Source organism: Gavialis gangeticus, unplaced genomic scaffold (assembly GCF_001723915.1).
Source record: "Gavialis gangeticus isolate Ggan-Ray unplaced genomic scaffold, GavGan_comp1, whole genome shotgun sequence".
Lineage (NCBI taxonomy): Eukaryota > Metazoa > Chordata > Crocodylia > Gavialidae > Gavialis > Gavialis gangeticus.
The window spans coordinates 51,583,002-51,602,513 of record NW_017729034.1 but is presented as its reverse complement, the minus strand read 5'-3'; the positions used below and the strand labels follow the sequence as shown (position 1 = coordinate 51,602,513).

Genomic DNA, 19,512 nt, shown 5'->3' with positions numbered 1-19,512 from the left:
CTCACTGTTGTTTTTTTGTTTTCCTCCCCCACCTTCAGCAGAGCCTCCCAGCTCTGTGGCAGGGGACCCTGGTGCTTCATTCTAGCTCTGACTTGCCTGCATATCTAATTGAAATGCCTCAGGATCTATAATAACAACACCACTTATTCTGTCCATCTGGAGCACTCTGATTGGTTGTTTCAGTAACCATTGTGACTGGTTGCCGAGACAACCAATCAGTGCCCCGGAGTGACAGAATAAGCCTATTATTATAGTTTATCCAATGCACTTATATTGCAGGGTTGATACTACCGCAACTATTAATAACTTAGCCCCCAAAATGTTTATATTACATGGCAACATGACATTACAAGGTTTTAGGGGGCACCACCCATTTTTACAGTTATCCATCATCCTAGATCAGGGGTCAGCAACCCCTGGCATGCATGCCGAGCATGGCACGCGAGGCCATTTTGCTTGGCACACCACCGCCAGCCTGGGCTCTAGGCAGCTGCTGCAGCGTGTGACCTGCAGCTGCAGCGCAGAGAGGGGCTGCACAGGGAAGCTGCCTGCTGCTGCAAGCTCTGTGCTGCCCTGGTCACACTTACCCTGTATGCACGGGGGCAGCGCGGGCAGCATTGCAAGGTTGTGCTCCTCACTGCTGCTGCCACCTGCAGGGGTAGTGTGGCCAGGGCAGCAGGGAGCTCTGAGTGGCAGGCAGCTTCCATGTGCCTCCCTGCTGTGTCCTGCCACGCTGGGTTGCACACGCTGCTCTACAAAAGCAGCAGGAGAGAGCAGCATGGCAGTGAGCACAAGCCCGCAATGTGCACCCGCGCTGCCCCTGTGCCTCACACAGATCTGGGGGACACAGGTCCCCCCTGCCCCTAGGAGTACACACTGCCACCAGAAGTTAGCCCCACCTCCCGCCCAAGCCCACAGCAGGCAGCCAGCTCCTGCTGCAGCAGCCACTACTTTCTGTTAGGAACAGGACACTGCAGACCTGGGTCCTTGGCCCCACAGCCCTAGGAGCTGGGGGCCCCTTCCAGCAGGGCTGGGGGGCATGGAGCACGGGGTATAAGCAGGGCTGGGCAGCTGTTGTGGGGGGACTCACACATACAAATACACAAAATCAAAGACAGTAACAAAAGTTTTATTTATTGTCACCAGCTTTACAATTTACAGAAAATCTAGTATTTCTGGAAAAAAAGGCAACATTTATGATTATTAACTATACTAATATGCAGTGCATTCTGCCACATACACCCCTGCCCTCATTTTGTTTTTCTGGCAAGGTAGACTGTGGTTTTTTCGGCACTCCAGCCAAAAAAAGTTGCCTAACCCTGTCCTAGATCAAGACTGCCACTACAATACAAACAAAACATGCAGAATAAATAAAGATAGGTAGGATGGGTTATTTAAAGATCATCTTATAACTTCCCCCCACCCCTCCATGATCAAATGATTTGGCAGGTCTCCCTTTCTAGCAAGGGAAGGAGAAAAGTAATAATAAGAAATCCAAATACATCCACACATTACACACAAAAACTAGAAAAGGTTTAATGCAACTATCACCGATGCAAATTATGGAAAACATAAATAATCGTATAGGAGAAAGGGAAAATAATTTCTGGAGATTAAATTTAGGGCCATAATGGAGCAGAACTTTAGCAAAGACATCTAAGAGTTTGTTTGCAATATTTTCCTAGACAATAAGCTACAATGGGACCCAGACAGGTTACAAGGGTGGGCGGACGAGAATAGGATGGGATTAAACACCGACAAGTGCAAAGTGATGCACGTGGGGAAGAACAACCGGCACCATACCTACAGGCTAGGGAACTCCCTCCTTGTCAGTACAGAAGCGGAAAAGGATCTTGGAGTCATCACTGACTCCACGATGAACATGGGCCAGCAGTGTGGGGATGCAGTCAGGAAGGTCAACCGCACCTTGTCCTGCATCCACAGATGCATCTCAAGCAGGTCCAAGGAGGTGATCCTCCCCCTCTATGCGGCACTGGTAAGGCCACAGCTGGAATACTGCATCCACTTCTGGGCGTCGCACTTCAAGAGGGATGTGGACAACATGGAGAGGGTCTAGAGGAGGGCCACTCGCATGATCAGGGGCAGCAGGGAAGGCCTTACAAGGAGAGGCTACAGGACCTGAACCTGTTAGCCTCCAAAAGAGAAGCCTGAGGGGGGATCTAGTGGCCTATTACAAACTAGTCAGGGGGGATCAGCAGGCACTGGGGAAGTCCCTGTTCCCCCGAGCACTGCCAGGAGTGACCAGGAATAATGGTCACAAGCTGACAGAGGGTAGATTTAGGCTAGATATCAGGAGGCGCTACTTTACAGTCAGGGCAGCTAGGATCTGGAACCAACTTCCAAGAGAAGTGGTGCTGGCTCCTACCCTGGAGGTCTTTAAGAGGAGACTAGATGTTCACTTTGCTGGGGTCGTTTGACCCCAGTACTCTTTCCTGCCATGGCAGGGGGTTGGACTCGATGATCTACTCAGGTCCCTTCCAACCCTAGAAACTATGAATAAAAGAGCCAGGTAGGCAGTGATTTCCAATTAATTTTAAACTTTAATGAAAGCTTAGCACTTCCAAACAGCTACCAAATATCAATGCTGACCTCACACCTCCACACTGATGCACCATGATCTTCCTGAGTCTATAGGACAAAAAGTTGTGCTTTTCCAAGTAGCAGCGCTAATAATGTAACTGACAGGTGGGTGAGTGGGTCACCAACCCTGGAGGGATACCAACTTAGGAGGGGCACCAGAATCACACCTGTCCCCATGGAGTCCATGCTCTGGCAGCAAAAACAGACTTGCAGCATTGCTCGTGGCAGCAGCCGAATATACAGATGCTCTGCTGTTGTTGTAAGAGCAGTGCCCAAGGCACGCAGGCCACAGTGGTAGGTGAAGCAGCAACCTAGGACTGTGAGTTCCTAGTATAGTTAAGACACCTGCACCACTTGGAAACTGTGCCCCTGTGGCACTCTCCCCCACCTACCCCAACCCCTCTCTCTCAGAACCTGTGCCCCTCCAGTAGTCTTCCCAAACTCTTCCCAGAGTTTGCCCAGGATGCCAACCCTGCCTGTTATACCTCTGAGCAGCACAGCTGATTTAAAAGGATTCTTGTCATTTTCACTTATGCCACTAAAAACCCTCCAGACAATAGTGCAACTATCATCCTAATTTCACTCAAATTCAATTTCTCCTGCTGAAGAAAAGCCCAGGAGGCTCCAAAGAAGAAAAGAGAGGAACAGAGTAACTGAAGTTCTTCTACACACCACCACACCATTGTTACCAACCAGCTGCGTCTAAAAAGGAAAAATACAGTTCTGCCTAGGTAGAGATGGATATAGATTATGAACAGACCTACAGCCAATGGCTGACAGACTGTATGTCTACACTATAGACCACTGTATAACATGCAGATAATCCAATCTAGCCAAAAAGCAGGGTAAGACCTCACATGGAGCCCCAGGTTGCTACAGCTAGACTCCTTCTGGTACCCAACCTAGTTTAAAGCTCTCTGCAATACAATACAAAGCTACTCAGAGATGAAGCAACCAAATGAGGTCTAGAGACAGAACCACAAAAGAAATCTCAGATACATATTCCACTCCTAACAGGGAGAAGAGCCTCGCCTTCATTTTTCATCTTTCAGATCAGTGTCTGGCTGGGCTAGGAAGATAAAACAATATAAAACAATATAAGCACTGCTTTAGCACTAAATTTTATTAGATGCACATATTCGCCCTAGTACAGTCTTAACCCAAAGAGATACAAAACTCTGATCATTTCCTGTATACTTTTCTTTCAAAGACCAATTCCTCAAAGTTTCAAATTAATTTGAATCAATCATTTCACTAGTCATAAATAATGCTAAGATCTACATTTTATTTCTCATGGAGCCAAAGAAAGCAAAGCTCTCCATGGAATGCTGGGAAAAAAAAAAAAACCTAAGACAGTGTAATCTACTGTCAATCACACCCCCAGAAAGCTAAAACAGTTCACATTTCAATATGTTAAGTGTTGGACATTTCCTTTATGAAACTTCAGGAAAGATTCTAGAACACTGAGTATCTGACTTTCACATGTTTCTCTTCCATTTTCTGCAACTAAGTGCTACAAGCTCATGTTCCGTGCACGTTTAACACTTATTAGGCAACTCCTACAGGCTTTAATTCTACTTCACGTGATATACCCTTGGGACATGGGCTTCCCCAACATGTAGCCAAATCTGGTAATGAGAAGAGTGGAGGAGATTCTTCCTAGATCCCCATTAAAGTCTCTCTTAGCCAACTGTGCTAAAAACATTTGGCAAAAATCTCTTTAACTTGTTTTGTATTCTCTCAGGAATGGTTTAGAACGAAAGTAGCCAACATGCCATACATTAGGACTGATATATAAATTAGGACTGACACACTGTAACAGAATCAGGCAGAAAATGGGACAAGGTGTTACCCTAGTGGTTCTCAACCTTTTGAGCCACAGGGCACCAGTCCACATCTTTTTGGAATTTAGCTCCAAGTGAGAACCACTGAACTAGGATCTAGGATAGACAGGTGAGGGTAGTGCCTTACTCCACTGTGCCCTGATTTTCCACCAGTTGCCCCATTCCCTATCCCTGGTGTGTACACAAGGGGCAACCACAGCCCCCACCACCATGTCTGCTACTTTAGTGATTTGCACACTGGAGACTTGAGCGCATGGGCCCCAGGTACATGGGAGGAACAGAGGGGACAAATCAGGCTGAAAACTGCAGGCCCACATTCACTTCCCTGCCTGTGCATGAGGCAAACCACACCGCTAGAAGCATGGGTGCTGCAGGGTTTGGGAAGTAACTATAGGAGCTGCTTCCCTGCAGGAAACAAAGGAACCCACGGGGAGGAGCTATCGCTCATCTCTTGGCACAAGGGCTAAGAGCTAAGTCACAGCACAAGGGCCAAGCACCACAGCACCTCTGGAAAGATGTTGCAGCACCCCAGTTGCAAATCACTGCCTTAAAAATTAACTGATTGAAAGAGGCATGAGCTTTCATAAGAAACAACCTACATTGTCAGATGCTGAGAATGGACACTCTAATACAAACAGAAACTAAATTAATGTCCACATTAATTTGCAGCCTACAATAAAGTAAATTGTTTCCAATGTAGCCAAAGCTGCAAAATAAAGTGTATAATTTCTGTCCATACTACAGTTTGTGGACAAACTCAGTATAGAATATTATTGCCCTAGTTAAAGACTAGAATAGCCTATACTTTCCATACTTTTTCTCAATAAGCCTTCTGGTGTTTCAGATACTAATCAATCCAGAAGATATTATCAATCAGCAAATCAACTCTGAATAGACAAACATACACTAGAAACCAAGATGAGAGGACTGAACTCTCTCAAATCCTACTGTTAAGATCTTAAGTGAGGCTTTCAACAGTGTGAGGCTGTTTAAATGCCATGCATCCCTGTTTTGCTCAGATTAATTTAATGGAAAGGAACACCAGCACTGTTTCTTAGAGAAAAGCACGTGTAAAATCATGCAGCTTAATGATCTAAACAAAAAGAATAGGGTTTGATTCAGCTTTGACAAAGCATCCTTCAGAAGTCTGTAATCTTAACTTTCAGTGCTTATGCTTTTATTTATTTTTTTAAACAAAGAGTTCCTCTACAAAGCCAGCACATAGAAGGAAACAACACTATGCCTAAATTGCAGAAATCTAACTTATTTACATATGAATCCTTATCCCAACCTAATGTTATCTCCTGTAAATTATATATTAGTGACCAAGTTCACCTTGCTAAAGCTAACAAGATCATAGTGCAGATGTTACCAGCAGTCCACTTTCAGTTCATTTTTTTGAACTGGAGATGGATAAGGAAAGTGATCAATAAGGCTCTCTCCAAGCCAGATGGGAACTGATCCTGTTCAACTCAGTGGAGTTGTACTATTTAATGCTGAAGTCTAATAGCAGCTTTTAATTATTCTACCCCTTAGTAAATGAGAGGCCATGAACAGACACTCATTTCTTGTGGAGGACATTTTTGAGAAAATTCCCTGCTAGAAAAGCATTCTGGGAGAGGGAGCAGTACAGGTGTTAAAACTGCAGCTGCCTCCTTTCCCTTGCTCTCTGCACCTTCCACAAACCAGTGATTGGTCTTGGGAAGGGATAAAGAGCAGGCTGCTCCACTCCTCCCAGAGACCCTGGCTGAGCTGTGGACATGAGCTTTTCTTTGTTTTCTATTATTTGATTTCTAAGCTGGCACCTACATGGAGCTGCAGGCACAGGGCTCTGCATATACTATGCAGGTGGAGTATCTTCTTCACCTGGCATTTCAAGGATAGCACCTGCAGCCCCTCCACCAGAAGCAGAGGTAACAGGGGGCAAAGCCCTGGGCCTGTTCCCCAGACCAAGCAGTCCCTGGTTTGGGGAAGATGCAGGGAACACTGTCCACTGTTTCCCTCCACTCCCAGGCTGATCCAGGAGGGGACTATACAAATATTTGTTCTTGCAGAGATTTTTTTTTTTTTTTTTTTAAATCACAAGGGAGATCTTCCAGTTGTTACCTGGAAGATCTTCTCCCAGATGAAACATGCCCCCTCTTGACAAACTGAATGAACGCTTGTATACTTGTAAGCAATGCTCTAGGTCGAATGCCTATAGGTAGCTGAAATCATCACTCGTAATTAGACTTAGGCCACCGATGGATATACTGGTAGCTGTTGCAAAGAATGCATTTGCTGAAGTAGGACATGTAGCTCCTGGCAAAGGTGTGAGCAGCAAGAATTCAAGTCTATTCCTCAAATGTAAAGGCATTTCTGCTCTAAAAAGGGAGTCACAGAAAAAGTATGTACTGCCAACACAACACCAGAAGGTTTTACTTCTCACTGAATACTAAAACGAAAACTGTATCAGGTACCTTTCTGGCTGCTAAATGCACCAACTATCCATTGATCAGTTGTCAAAGCTTCTAACTCTCCCAATAGGTCCTACAATGCAGTTACTCCTTGTCAATAAAGAGACAGACAGACAGACAGACAGACAGACAGACAGACAGACAGACAGACAGACAGACAGACAGACAGACAGACAGACAGACAGACAGACAGACAGACAGACAGACAGACAGACAGACAGACAGACAGACAGACAGACAGACGCAAATTTAAATAATCCATTGACTGAGGGCAGGTGTGAAGAGAGAAATTAAATCAGACTGTGCCCAAAATATGAGACCCCAAGCCATGTGATACAGACCTAAACATACTGCAGAGGAAACTGAAATCATCTTCAGCTGCCCTGGCCTCTGCTGAGTGTCAGCCATGTCCAGGAACTGGGTATTTAAGGAAATATCTACTCCATGATTCCAGAAATCCTCAGACTTCTTTTCACTCATACACACAGAATAAAAAGGTTTTAAAAACATACCTAGAAGTCACTGGTAACTGTTCACCACTTTCAAGCATGCTGAAGCTCCTCAATTATTTCTTTCAAGTTATTAAAGCCTCCTATCCTAGAAGCTAAACAGTTTTGACCAAAATTAAGTATTCTGGTCCTTGACTAAAGAGTTAAGGAACCCCATTAAGAAAAAAAAACAGTTTTCAAGGATCAAACAACCTACTCTTTAATAAGGGAATTTATCCAGGCTTTGAGGGAAGTTTAAAGTAGTAAAAATGTTGCACTGATTTCAAGGAAGGGAGGAAAGAGTTAAGGCACTCAAGCCAACATAAAAACCACATTTACTTGAAATTTCTTAGTTTTCTGTTAACTGTAACACTTAAGATTGTTATAACTGAAAAACACTGCTGTATTTTTTCTTGTTAGAACTACTGTATGAAGAGAATTGTCAAATTCAACTGTTTCCATCACAGAAAGTCTGTTTCATCATCAAGAGTTCTACCAGACACTCCTGCAAGACCTAAGATAGCTAACAGAACAATACAACATTCTCATACGAACTAGTAACCCAAGTTCCTAAACTTACTTCTTAAATATATTACTAGCCAATTAAATGCACTATCAGAGACGCTGCTTTCCCTGGAAGCATCATGTCTAACACTACCAAGAATCAGAATATCAAGCTAGATGGACCACTGACCTTACTGGGGAATTCATATGTTCCACATACTAATTTCTGAACCTTACAGTTAAAATATTTCAATATGTGGACCTTCTACATAATAAGATAAAAATGAGTAGGAAAATAAAGAAACAGATTGAATGTTATGTGGTACTGAGGTTTCCTTGTAATATTTCCAGAGATCATCAATCCCATTTATAGAGAAGCTTCAAATACCTCAGCACATTCTGCTCTTTCCAATTTTAGTAAAAATGTCTAGCTACAACAGAAAGTCAAAGTCCAGAAAGTCCGTCATTATGATGCAGAAGCTAGATATGTGCTGAATTAGGAATAATGAAATTCAGCACAGTCACCACTTCCCATCATTTCTATAAAGACATCAAAAGCTAGGTGGGGTGTTTGGGCAGGTGCTGATTAAATAGTACCAGCTCTAAATCAGTCTGATTAAGTGTCACTAACTGTATTTATAGGAGAAAACAGAAACTCTAATAAACAAGAGTTATGCTCAGACAATAGTTAAGACTATTTGATTATTGTTGTGGCAACAAGTTTTTGTAGTAAAAAAAAATGTGCATCTCGGTGGGGTGTGAATTCACATGCAAAAGATTGTTCTCTAGTTTTAAAACAAATTATTTCGTTCTGAAATAATTTTCTGGTAGACTTAAATCATTGCTATATTTAAAAGTTATATTTATATTTCCTAAATTGACAGTAGTATTAATTCTGTTTAAGCCCAACTACCTATTGGTTGCATCATTACCTGGATGAAATGCCACTCATGCACAGCAAGATCAGAAAATTCTTTAGGGCTATGTATCTATTTGCTTCTCTAGTACCAATTAATTTAGTATAATATTGCCATCAAAAGAGAATTTAATACACTATACTGAATGCACCTCATTCATTGCATACTTGCCTGCTATAAAAAACTGGCTTACATGAAATCAGTGAGTATATGCATAAATATCTACTCTGTTTGATCAGACTTTAAATCCTTTCATGAAACAAGCCTGAGATTTGTACACAGGGTAAAATACTCTGAACACAGAAATCCAGGTGAGCTGCTGAATAACAAAGAGTTAAAAAATTGTAAGAATATCATATCATAAGCTAGCCAAAAAGGTTATCTCCAACAAAGGATCACTGAATTACTGCAGACAGGCACCAAATATTACGTACTAATACTTCCTAGAAAATAATTCCAAGGAGCAGTTTAAAACAGTCCTCGCAACCTTTTTATGCCTGAAATGGACGAGCAGTTCCACATACCCGAATAGTCCCATTGTCTTCAAATATCACTTTGTACACATTGGCAAAGTCCAAGTAACAGCAGCACATTTACTTAGATGGCCTACAAGATCCTAACTATTAAAACCCAACAACAAAGCCATGTCCTTTGAGTAAAAAGAATCCAAATTTAAGTAAGGGTCTCTTACAGAAAAAGTCCCCTAAATACTGCTTCTTTTTTTCTTACAAATTTGATTATGCTACTAAAGAGACTGCAACAGCACAATGATCTGACTTAGGTAACTCAGCATGTGTAAATGTATGACAGTGATCATTATAAAAAACTGCAAGGGCATACTACAACACTCCTGCACACACAACTGGGCATAAGTGTTAACTTTACTGTTTTCCTCCCACAGTTTCCTTCTGTTCCAGCCAGTGTATTAAAACATATCATATTACTGTTTGGGGGGGGGGGGAAGCAGGTTAATTACACCACAAGATGACTTATGTTAAAGTGTTTTGCAGCTTGTCCTCCTTTCTAGCATGTGTATCATGATGAAGTTAAAATGAAAGGTTATGAGGTATGAGAATGATAAAGAATGAGGTTATCTAAATATCCTCATAGCAAAGTTAAGATTAAGGATTATTTGAAAAAAGAAAACCAACCTCTGATTGGCTGCTATGCTGATATTAAAGTTAAAATAGAAACACATTTGTCTATATTACAGGAAGCAGTGCTTCAAAACAGATTTAAAAAGCAATGTATATGCTTCAATAGAAGAAGCTGAATTACGGGATGTTAATGCAAACTATACCAAGTTCAGTAACACCTCAACTTTTTACTATTCTTGCTAGTGTAACAGTAAAATTCTAGTGTACTCAAGTGTCACATTTAGAAAACAACCTAAATAATATCCCTTATGTATACCACTCGCAATATATTGGTTAGCTATATACAGGTATCCTGGAGATCTTCAAAAGGAGACTGGACATACACCTTGCTGGGGTTATTTGACCCCAGCAAGTCTTTCCTCTCCAGAGCAGGGGGGCTGGACCTGATGATCTAACAAGGAACCTTCCAGCCCTAAACTTCTGTGAATGCTCCACCATTATCAATTCCTTAACATTTTTTTTGTTTACTAAACTAAATTTATTCTGAAAACAGCCTCAGATAGAAAAAAGAACATCTTAAATTGGAAAACAGAAGATTTAGCCCTTTCAACCTGATTATCGTATTGTTCCCCCTTTTTACAGCCAATGCACTTGCTTTATTCTATAAAGTTCACTGGGTTATGCTGGGAGAAACTCACACTTCTATGATTTATCAACAGGTGGAAATTTATATGGGCTTGGGTTTTTGATTCTTGCTAAAGTGAAGCCTGATTACCATCCTACCACAAGCCAAGATACAATCAATGTAAATATACCAGGCACTTACAAAAATTAGAAGTAGGGCTAAGAAAGGTGTTTAAGAAGGAAGAACAAGACAATTGAGCAACACACCTCTGTGGGAAGTTCAGAGGTTGGGAAAGACAGTGCTCTCCATGGAATCCAATTCAGTGTCTGAGGGACACCCAATCTCTCATACAAAGCTTCTGATGGTAAACATAGGATTTCACACACCTTTTCCCCCCAGCTGCTAGGAAGAAGAAATTGTTCTTTCATTTCTACTGAGCCTCATGACTCTAGCCAGACCTCTCCACTGCCCATCTGGTTTGGGGTCCTCTTGACCCTCAAACAGTTTGAAACCCCGACTGCTGCCGATACTAGGTCTCACAAGCAACAGCAGAGTGAAAAAAACGTGACTCTTGGCAATTTTACTGCTGTCGGCTAGGTTCTGATTAGGAACAACAACAACGGTGACTGGTATTTTGTTAATTTCCCTGTATTAAAGGCATAGAAAATATACACAACACAATTCCAATGCTGTCTGCAAATTAAGAACGCTATTAATCACCTGGAGAGTATTATCTTTAAAAAGTTAGAAATGTAGTATTTTAAATGAAAGCTTAAGTTCTGCAGAAACTGATGATACCAGCGCCGCCTCTAATCAGGGAACATTTTTTATTCTCCACAAAGGCAGTTTTTTTCACGTATGGTAATAACTGTTCACAGGTTTTACAAGGTAATAACATTCTTATGCTGGGCTTCCCATAAAGTACTTTAAAAAAATGGATACACTTACTTTATACTTTCTATTCTTGAAAGCCTCCCTCCATCTGCTGAGCTCTACAGTCATGCTAAACATACCAAATATCTGTGTTCAATTTTTTTCCATCTTCAAGGTATATACTGACACCATTTAGTTGTTTCCAACATTGCTTGAAGTCCTAGGGCACAGTAACTGAGATAATGCTTTCAAACACATACTATTTCTAACTAGTAAGTAATGTCAAGCTCTAAAGAAATGACCTCTATTGTAATTTCTGGTTCAAGTTACCAATACATAGTTTAAGAAGGTAGTGTTAAATTTGTGAGGGAAGGGACACATTGATTAATCAATTAATGGCAAAAAATAGCACAGCATAGACTCACGATTTATAGAAACAATGGCTTCTTTCAGCAGTTAGCGTAAGACTGTGTAGCCTTGTCCACACACAAGAAATCTGAGGTGCTAGCATGCTAGTAGTGATCTGAGACACAATGGTGTCTCAGATCACTACTAGCTTGAGTTGCCTTGATAATTACCTTATCTTGACAGTGTGCTTCTGAGCTCACTGAAAGTAGCGAATATATACAATATATACCACGGGCGGGCAATTATTTTGGGCAGAGGGCCACTTATTTTATGGGCCCCATGGGCCAGATAGAATGGCCTGGCAGGCCGCATGTGGCCCATGGGACGCATTTTGCCCACCCCTGATAAGTACAATGATCATGCGGGTTCTATCAGTGGCTCATGAACCCTTTGCAGACCCCATCTATATACATGCTCCCGCCCCGCCACATGTATGCCATAGTAAATACAACCTCAACAGTAACAGCACATATCATGGGACTACACATACACAAACTTGTGCTCAACTGACTTGTAATGCTTCCTGATAACTAGAGTCCACAGGGTAACTGCTGCCCTCAGTAACGGGAATGCATCTTCACAGTTGAGCACTACAATGTTTCAGCTAGCTCACCAAAGAAAAACAGAAAAATCTCCCTCTTTTTCCTGAAGTTGAGCAGCAATGGCTGCTCATCACTTCTCAACAACTATTGCTCCCACACAGACCTGGGAATGAGATACAGTAAGGACCCAAAAATAGTATTCCATATGCAAGCACAGCTGCATCAAAATCTGAATTGATCACCTTGTGTACATGTTTCTACAGGTACTGCTAGAACACTACACTTCACTTTACTGTTTGCCTCATAATAGTTTTCCCAAAGCTCCAGCTGAAAAATTTTTTGCAGAGAAGGGAGAGACTACTGTACATTCTGGTGTCTATTCCCAGCAAAAAGCAGTACTTACAGGATATACCGCCAGTGAAAACTGCATTTGTCAAGGAAAATAATGTTCCTTGCAAGTTAGAGTAGTTCAGCATCTCTCAACTCTTTCTATATTGCAAGCCCCTTAACATCCTCAACATCTAGTCACCCCAACTCTCCACATTAAACAACATGGACATGGCAGGTAGGTTGCGAGTTCCAGCACAAGAATCTTTAGTATAATGTCTCTAAACTCTTTGGTTACTGTGGACTCAATAAGATCTCCTGGAACGATGGCATTATACACTTTCCCTTGGCTCAGAAAAGGTGTTCCGAGTTCCCCAGAAAACAGTGCTCTATGAAAATGTTCCAGGTACTGAGGAGGTGGTACCCAGAGGACAGTGCAAACACCTACTAGGCAAATCGGCCAACACAGAAAAAACAAAGAGAAAAGCAGAAGAGAAAGACTGACTACTATCTACACCATTAGCAGTGCAAGTTCATAAACTCTGACTTATCAATATCTCTCACAGCCTTGAGCCAGAGAGGCTCATCCTCATGAATAAACATGGCCCTGGAACTACTCTGGCCTTAAGGATGAGCCTCCCTAGGTCAAGGCTCTGAGGGATATTGATAAGTCAGAGTTTATGAACTTGCACTACTACTGCTGCAGATAATAGTCAATGTTTCTCCTCTGCCTTCCCTTTGTTTTTTCTATTCTCACTTCAACAAAAAATGGCTAAACTTGCCTATTACGAAAGACAGAGCACCACAGAGACCACTATATTTCTTTTCGGGGGGGTTAAAACACTTCCTTTAGGTCCAGAATGGGAAATTGACCTAGAGACTGAAAAGTTCTGTGATCCTCTCAGTTACCATGTATGTTTTAAATTCTATATTCTCTTAAAAATATTTAATGCTTAATTATATAATGAAGGGTCTCTAAGGCTGTACATTTTCAAACTGCAGCCAGCAACACAATTTTAGGCATTTAAGCTGTTAACAAAAACAACTAGCAAGAATTTGTGGAAGGACTTAAAGGTCCATCCCTCCAAAAATACAATGGCTTTTTGTAGTTCAGAACTTAACCCGCTCATAAAATAGTAGTTATATGTATTTTATGGTGCCCATCAGCACAGGATGTAAGAAAACTAATGTTTTCTTCTTGACAGCTTTTAAGTTACAGTGCAGACTGAAACCTTTAAAAAAACATAAACAGAGTAGGTGTGCCATTTTGCACAGCCATCCACAACATGCACACCTTTAGTTACACTTCCAGATTTTAATGTTAATGGAATGTCAGTGCAGAATGTTTTATTGAAGATTTGCATATTTAGTGCTGCAACTGCTATTGCTGTATCACCTATACACAAAGTGCCCTATGTGTAAAAGTTTTGATCCAAACCAAGATCGAAGCTAAAGATATACACTCCCCATTTAACTTTCCCAGTGGAAGTAGGCCTTGTTTTCCTGACTATTTAACTTGATTAACTCATAGTTCCTGTTATCACTGTTCCTACTGAATGATCAAATATCAAAGACCAGGATTTGAGTTTGACACTTTCATGTTACACACCAGTTATATAGTACATTGCAACTGAAAGATCAACTATGCCAAGTCAATTTCAGAAAGTGTTGATTATTTGAGTACATTTTGTAATTGTTAATCCAAGTGGTATCTGCTTTTCTATCTACAGAATTCTGTAAGCATGAGGAAGCTGAAAAGCAACTACTACTTAGGAGCATAAGGAAAGAATTACTTTTAAGAAATGGGTTTATCATACTGCAACAACTGTTTTTTGAGTAAAACATCTAAGTCTTAACTATTTTCCCAACCTTTAGCCTGAAATTCCCTTGCTGGCAGTATTTTTCTATCATCCATACGTTTCTGCTGAAGCCTCAAGAGTTGACTAGGAAGTGAAAGGTCATTCAGGCTGGAAACTAATTATGGAATTTAGTGATGTACTTAAGAGCAAGAGAGGGTTTCTTGGAGGATGAAAGTGAGTTACTAAAATATTTAGCTGGCATTTCATTTTAGTTCACTATGTAAACAGCAAGTGTAGACCGGAGTAGCAGAGTAACTTTTGAAGAAGCTATAGCAGGAAGTATGCACTAATGATTTCTGTAGGAGCTAGGTAGGGTATTGGAAAATAATCTTGTCCCGAGTATGTAAATTCAGACACAGTATTTTTTAAAGCACAATCTTTCCCTGTCAAATAGCTTTGTTAGTTTTACATGAACACTCTACAGCATAACTATATCCACAACCAGGCAATATCAAGTTAAAACTTAGCATTTTAAAGGTCAACCAAAAACAGACAGTTAAGTAGGCATCTTCAACTTTTCTTGTATCCAAGATCTAACCATAGGGTTAACAGCATATCATTTTAGTTTGTATTACTGTACAACTAATCAGCAGCCAAGTGGTCTTATAAGCAAGAGTAGGAGATCTTATCTGAGTGTTTTACATAAACAAAAGTTCAAGACAAATCCTTTGATGTGTATTTACAAATTAGAAGTGTTTAACTAGAGTTTAAGTTTTCACTGAAGCATATATGGCTCTTTCCTGCTGTTTAAAAGGTTTGTTGGTCTTTTTCTAAAGTTGCTTCATTAACTTTTTTAAAATGTGTAAAATAAAAGAATTGTATACTGTTTTTCAACAGTAACATTATATAAATCTGGCTGCTGAAAGCTAAATTTAGTTTGATGTTATATAATTACTCTGTAAACATTTACCTGCTGGCAAACCAAGATTCTGTAAGCTTCTGAAACAAGCTCTCTCTGCAAGTCTTGTGCAAGTCATACAACGTAAAAAAGAAAATCCAGCTATAGCACAGGAAACATCATAGCAACTCACACTCTACTCTACCTTCTCTAGCATAGGCCAGTACAAGAGTCATTACAAAAGAGAAAAGCTTGGTTTACCATCTGGTGGAGCATCCAATGTCACATACATGCTGTTCCAACATTTATATGAACAAGACTGCAGCATTCTTTCATCTTTGCAGTTCACCTTCATTAGATTAAAGTGTTATTAAATTATACAAAGGGATTAATTCCTTTGGATTGAGACAGATTGATAACAGAAGAAAAAAGGGATAAAGACAAGTGAAGCCATGAAAGCGATACAACGCAGAAATCTGTTGCAAGACTTCATTCAGCTTGTCTTTGTTGCTGAGCTGATGGATGGATAGGAATCAAAGGAGAGACTGAGGAGAAATCAGCAATACCAGTGAATGCAAAGGTGGCAAACTGTCAGGAGACAGAACCATCATTGTTTTATCACACAGCCCCAAAATGTAACTGAGAGTGCTAGTGACATTTAGTTTGTATTATTACTGATACCATATTTACTCAAATCTAAGATGAGGTTACCCATCCTAATCAGCATTGGGCAGGGGGGGGCTCATTTTAGATCTAAGTACAAAGTGTGTGTGGGGGGGGGGACGAGACACCACCATGACTCCAACTTTGGCCTTGAGCCTAGATTAGGATCAGAGTCAGACCAATAGTAGACTCCTGTCCTTCTACCCCTTCCTCCATCCACTTGCCCTCTGCAGCTTCTGCCTCTCACCCTGCCTCCTCTGCCCTCCAGCCCCTTACTATCAGAAGCAACCTGGCTCCAGCTTGGGCTGGATTCCCTCCCAGGCACAGTACCCATCCCCTGCCCAGCCAATCAGCAGTGTCACTCACTACTGCTGCTTCTTGGTCCAGCACGGGCTGCATTTCCATGTGCCATGCTCCGTGATCCAGCAGAGACAAGAGCCTAAGCAGCATCTGACAGTAAGAGGCAGGAGGAAGGGGCAGAGATTATGGGGAGTAAGTGAGTGGAAGGGGCAGAATTTGTGGGGATATGTGGGCAGAGGGGTACAAGTGGCAGGGAGACAGAAAGGCTGCAGGTAAAAGAAGGGGAGGGCAGAGGGCAAGGGGGCCACCTGAACCCCCACACCCCAGCCACTGCTTTCTGTAGCAGCAGGCAGGGAAGGGGAGAGAGAGGAGGAAAGGGTGGAAAATTTAAGACAACCCTCAATAATTAATTAGATTGTATACCTGGAAAAGTATAACAAATTTATACATTTTTTGTGTATAGGATCTAATTATTGGGGGTGTCATCTTAAATTCAGGTTCATCTTAGACGCTAGTAAATACAGAACTACTTGGCATTTTTCATCCAGAGTCCTTTACACAGAAGTGTAAATATCCAACCTTCTTTCCACAGATGGGAAAAACAAGGTGCAGCAAATGTAATGGACTTGTTCAAAAGAGTTGCATAAATAACCAATGGCACAGCTCAAAATAAAACCCAGAACACCTCACTCCCTCCATCGAATTCACCAGGCAGTACAACACACTACCCCCCCTGCACCTGAAGGACCCCAGCATTCTTTCCTGCCATGGCAGGGGGTCGGACTTGATGATCTGCTCAGGTCCCTTCCGACCCTACCAACTATGAAACTACTAAAGTATAAAATGACAACTTAGGCCCCCAGCCCTGCAATAGGTACCACATTATAGGACTCATTGTAAGCTCTTGAGTGCTTGATACTTAAATAAAGTGTCCAGATTCACACACTTCTGGTCCTTTACAAATTTAAAAAAAGTCATATCTTCTCTTTTATCAGCCATCCAGTTACACTGAAATGGGGAGACAGACAAAATTGTTTACCTGAAAATTCTCCTCTTTTACTTCCCTCCCACTGCAATCTTACAAACTTAAAAACTGTGCCTTGTATGGCTGTTTATAATTTTACATCATTCAGTGGATGATGTAAAATCTTAAATTCTTTTTAAGATTTAAGCTTTTCATGCTAGAAGTGTAAAAAATTTTAGTGCGACTAGCAGCTCCCAGATTAAATCACAAATTTAAGTTTGAATTTAAATTTTCCAGAAAGACTAGATTCCAGTTTTTTGTTCATCCCAAACATCTAGAAGTTTAGGAATCAGCCGAAACAAATCAGAGTGTATTTTCAGACAAGTCAAATTCAGCATTTGATAACATTAGCAGCATCCATCTTGATAAAAAAAAATGAAACCTCCTTTAACAATGGTAGTATAAATCTTATTAAAGGGTAAGGAAACATGCAAGTTTTTAAAAAAAATATGGATCTATAAACAGACAGATATTTAAATTGTAATCATCTGCTCTGTATTCAGCTGAGCTAGAAGAGGGGTTTCTCACTCTATTATAGGGCACACTTTACCCTCCAGCTCAGAAATAGATTTCCTTAACTCCAGCAATTGCAGATCTACACATTTATATGGCTCCTATAACCACTGTATCTGAACACCAATCTCTATGGTAACTGCAGCATTTGTTTATGTGGAAAAAGTAACATTAGAAAAGTAGGCGTGTGTATACAGCTACCTTTAAAATAAGTGATTTTTCTTCTGAGAAAAAGACCTCGCTATATTGTCTCCTCTTGCTCTAAATTTCATTCTTCATTTGTCTCATCCCTCCCAGCAACCCAATTTGAACAAGCATTGTGTTTTGAGCCAACACTCCACAGACTACAATTTGGGAACTTGCATATCACACTGCAGAAGTCTGACTATTGTTTTTCTTACTTAAAGCAACTGATTTATGCAATAAGCATTTTGGTGCAAGAGCTCAGAACTTATCAGTTCAGCTTAGTTAAAAAAATATATATACACACACCAAAAAAAAACCCCAACAACATAGGAAAGCATAGTTCCAAGTGTACATTCGAAAGTTCTTTTTCCATTAGTCACCAGGAAAAGAGTGCTGAACCTTTAACTAATCAGACAAGACTATCTGCTGTGCTTAGCATCACTAACTAAACCTAGTTATTGAAGCTGTATATCCCATCTACCATTTCCAGCACTTCACAAACACAATGTCACTGCACTCGTTTTGCTCTCTGCACACTTTCAAAGACAAGAGCTGCCCAGAACCCAGAAAGGACACGACTCTCTAGAAGCAGGCGACTGCGCTCAGGGCTGAATAACAAAGCTGATACGTTGCGCGTGAATACCAAGCGGTCTGCCACGGCTCTTTTTCCTGCAGTTATGCAGCAAGTGCGTTCGACAGCTTTTTAGAAAGCTAGGAAGCCAGATCCATTGCAGCACAATAGGGGCATGATCCTGATTGCATGTTCTGAGCCACACAGCAAGGCCAATAACAGCCTTTCAAAGGAGGCCCTGCCATCACCAAGGCTCAGGGGAGGAAGAAGGGGAAACCCTGCTAATGGCACTTGTTAAACTAGGACTCAGAAGCCAGATTCTTTACCAAAAAACAGATCCGGACAGAGGGGAAGAAGCCCTTGAAGCCTAGCCCGCCTGAGGACCAAGGGTCTAACAAATGCGGGGCAGAGGAGAGAAAGTGTCTGGCAAATGCCGTCTGAAAAGGAAACTAAAAAAGCTGCCTGAAAAACGATTCAGCTGCTGCGCCTCCCAGCCCAGCCCCACTGCGGAGCATCCCGCGCCCCCCCAACCTCAATCGGGGCGGCTCATGCAGCGGGACGCGGGGCATTCATCCACCCCCCCATCCCCACCCCAGCGGGGCCTGCGATGCTGCGGCCGCCGCCGCCTCCCTCCGCAGCGCAGCCCAGGCCGCCATGTCCTTGCTCCCCTCCCGCCAGGACCCGCATTGTCCCCGGCCCGGGCGTACACCAGGGGACGCGGATGCCGCCTCCCCCACCTCCCCCCGGCCCCCGCGTTACCTTCATGATGAGCTCAGGCTGCGGTAAAACCACCGAGCGCGGCTCAGGTCGGACCTGCAACGCAAAACAAAAGCGCTCAAGCCACCGCCACTGCACCGGGGCGCGGGGAGGGGGCCC

The 19,512-nt window shown here is 41.9% G+C and overlaps 1 protein-coding gene across 2 annotated transcripts in view; it reads right to left on the bottom strand.

Moving 5' to 3' along the window:
• ARID4B (AT-rich interaction domain 4B) overlaps positions 1 to 19,461 on the bottom strand; it is a 185,908-nt gene extending 166,447 nt beyond the window's left edge. For both annotated transcript variants that reach the window (XM_019527131.1, XM_019527132.1), the window contains exon 1: positions 19,396 to 19,461. In XM_019527131.1, coding sequence (XP_019382676.1) covers positions 19,396 to 19,401 — 6 coding nt within the window. In that variant the 5' untranslated portion in view covers positions 19,402 to 19,461. The remainder of the gene's footprint in view (positions 1 to 19,395) is intronic.
• Between the last annotated feature and the right edge of the window lie 51 nt (positions 19,462 to 19,512).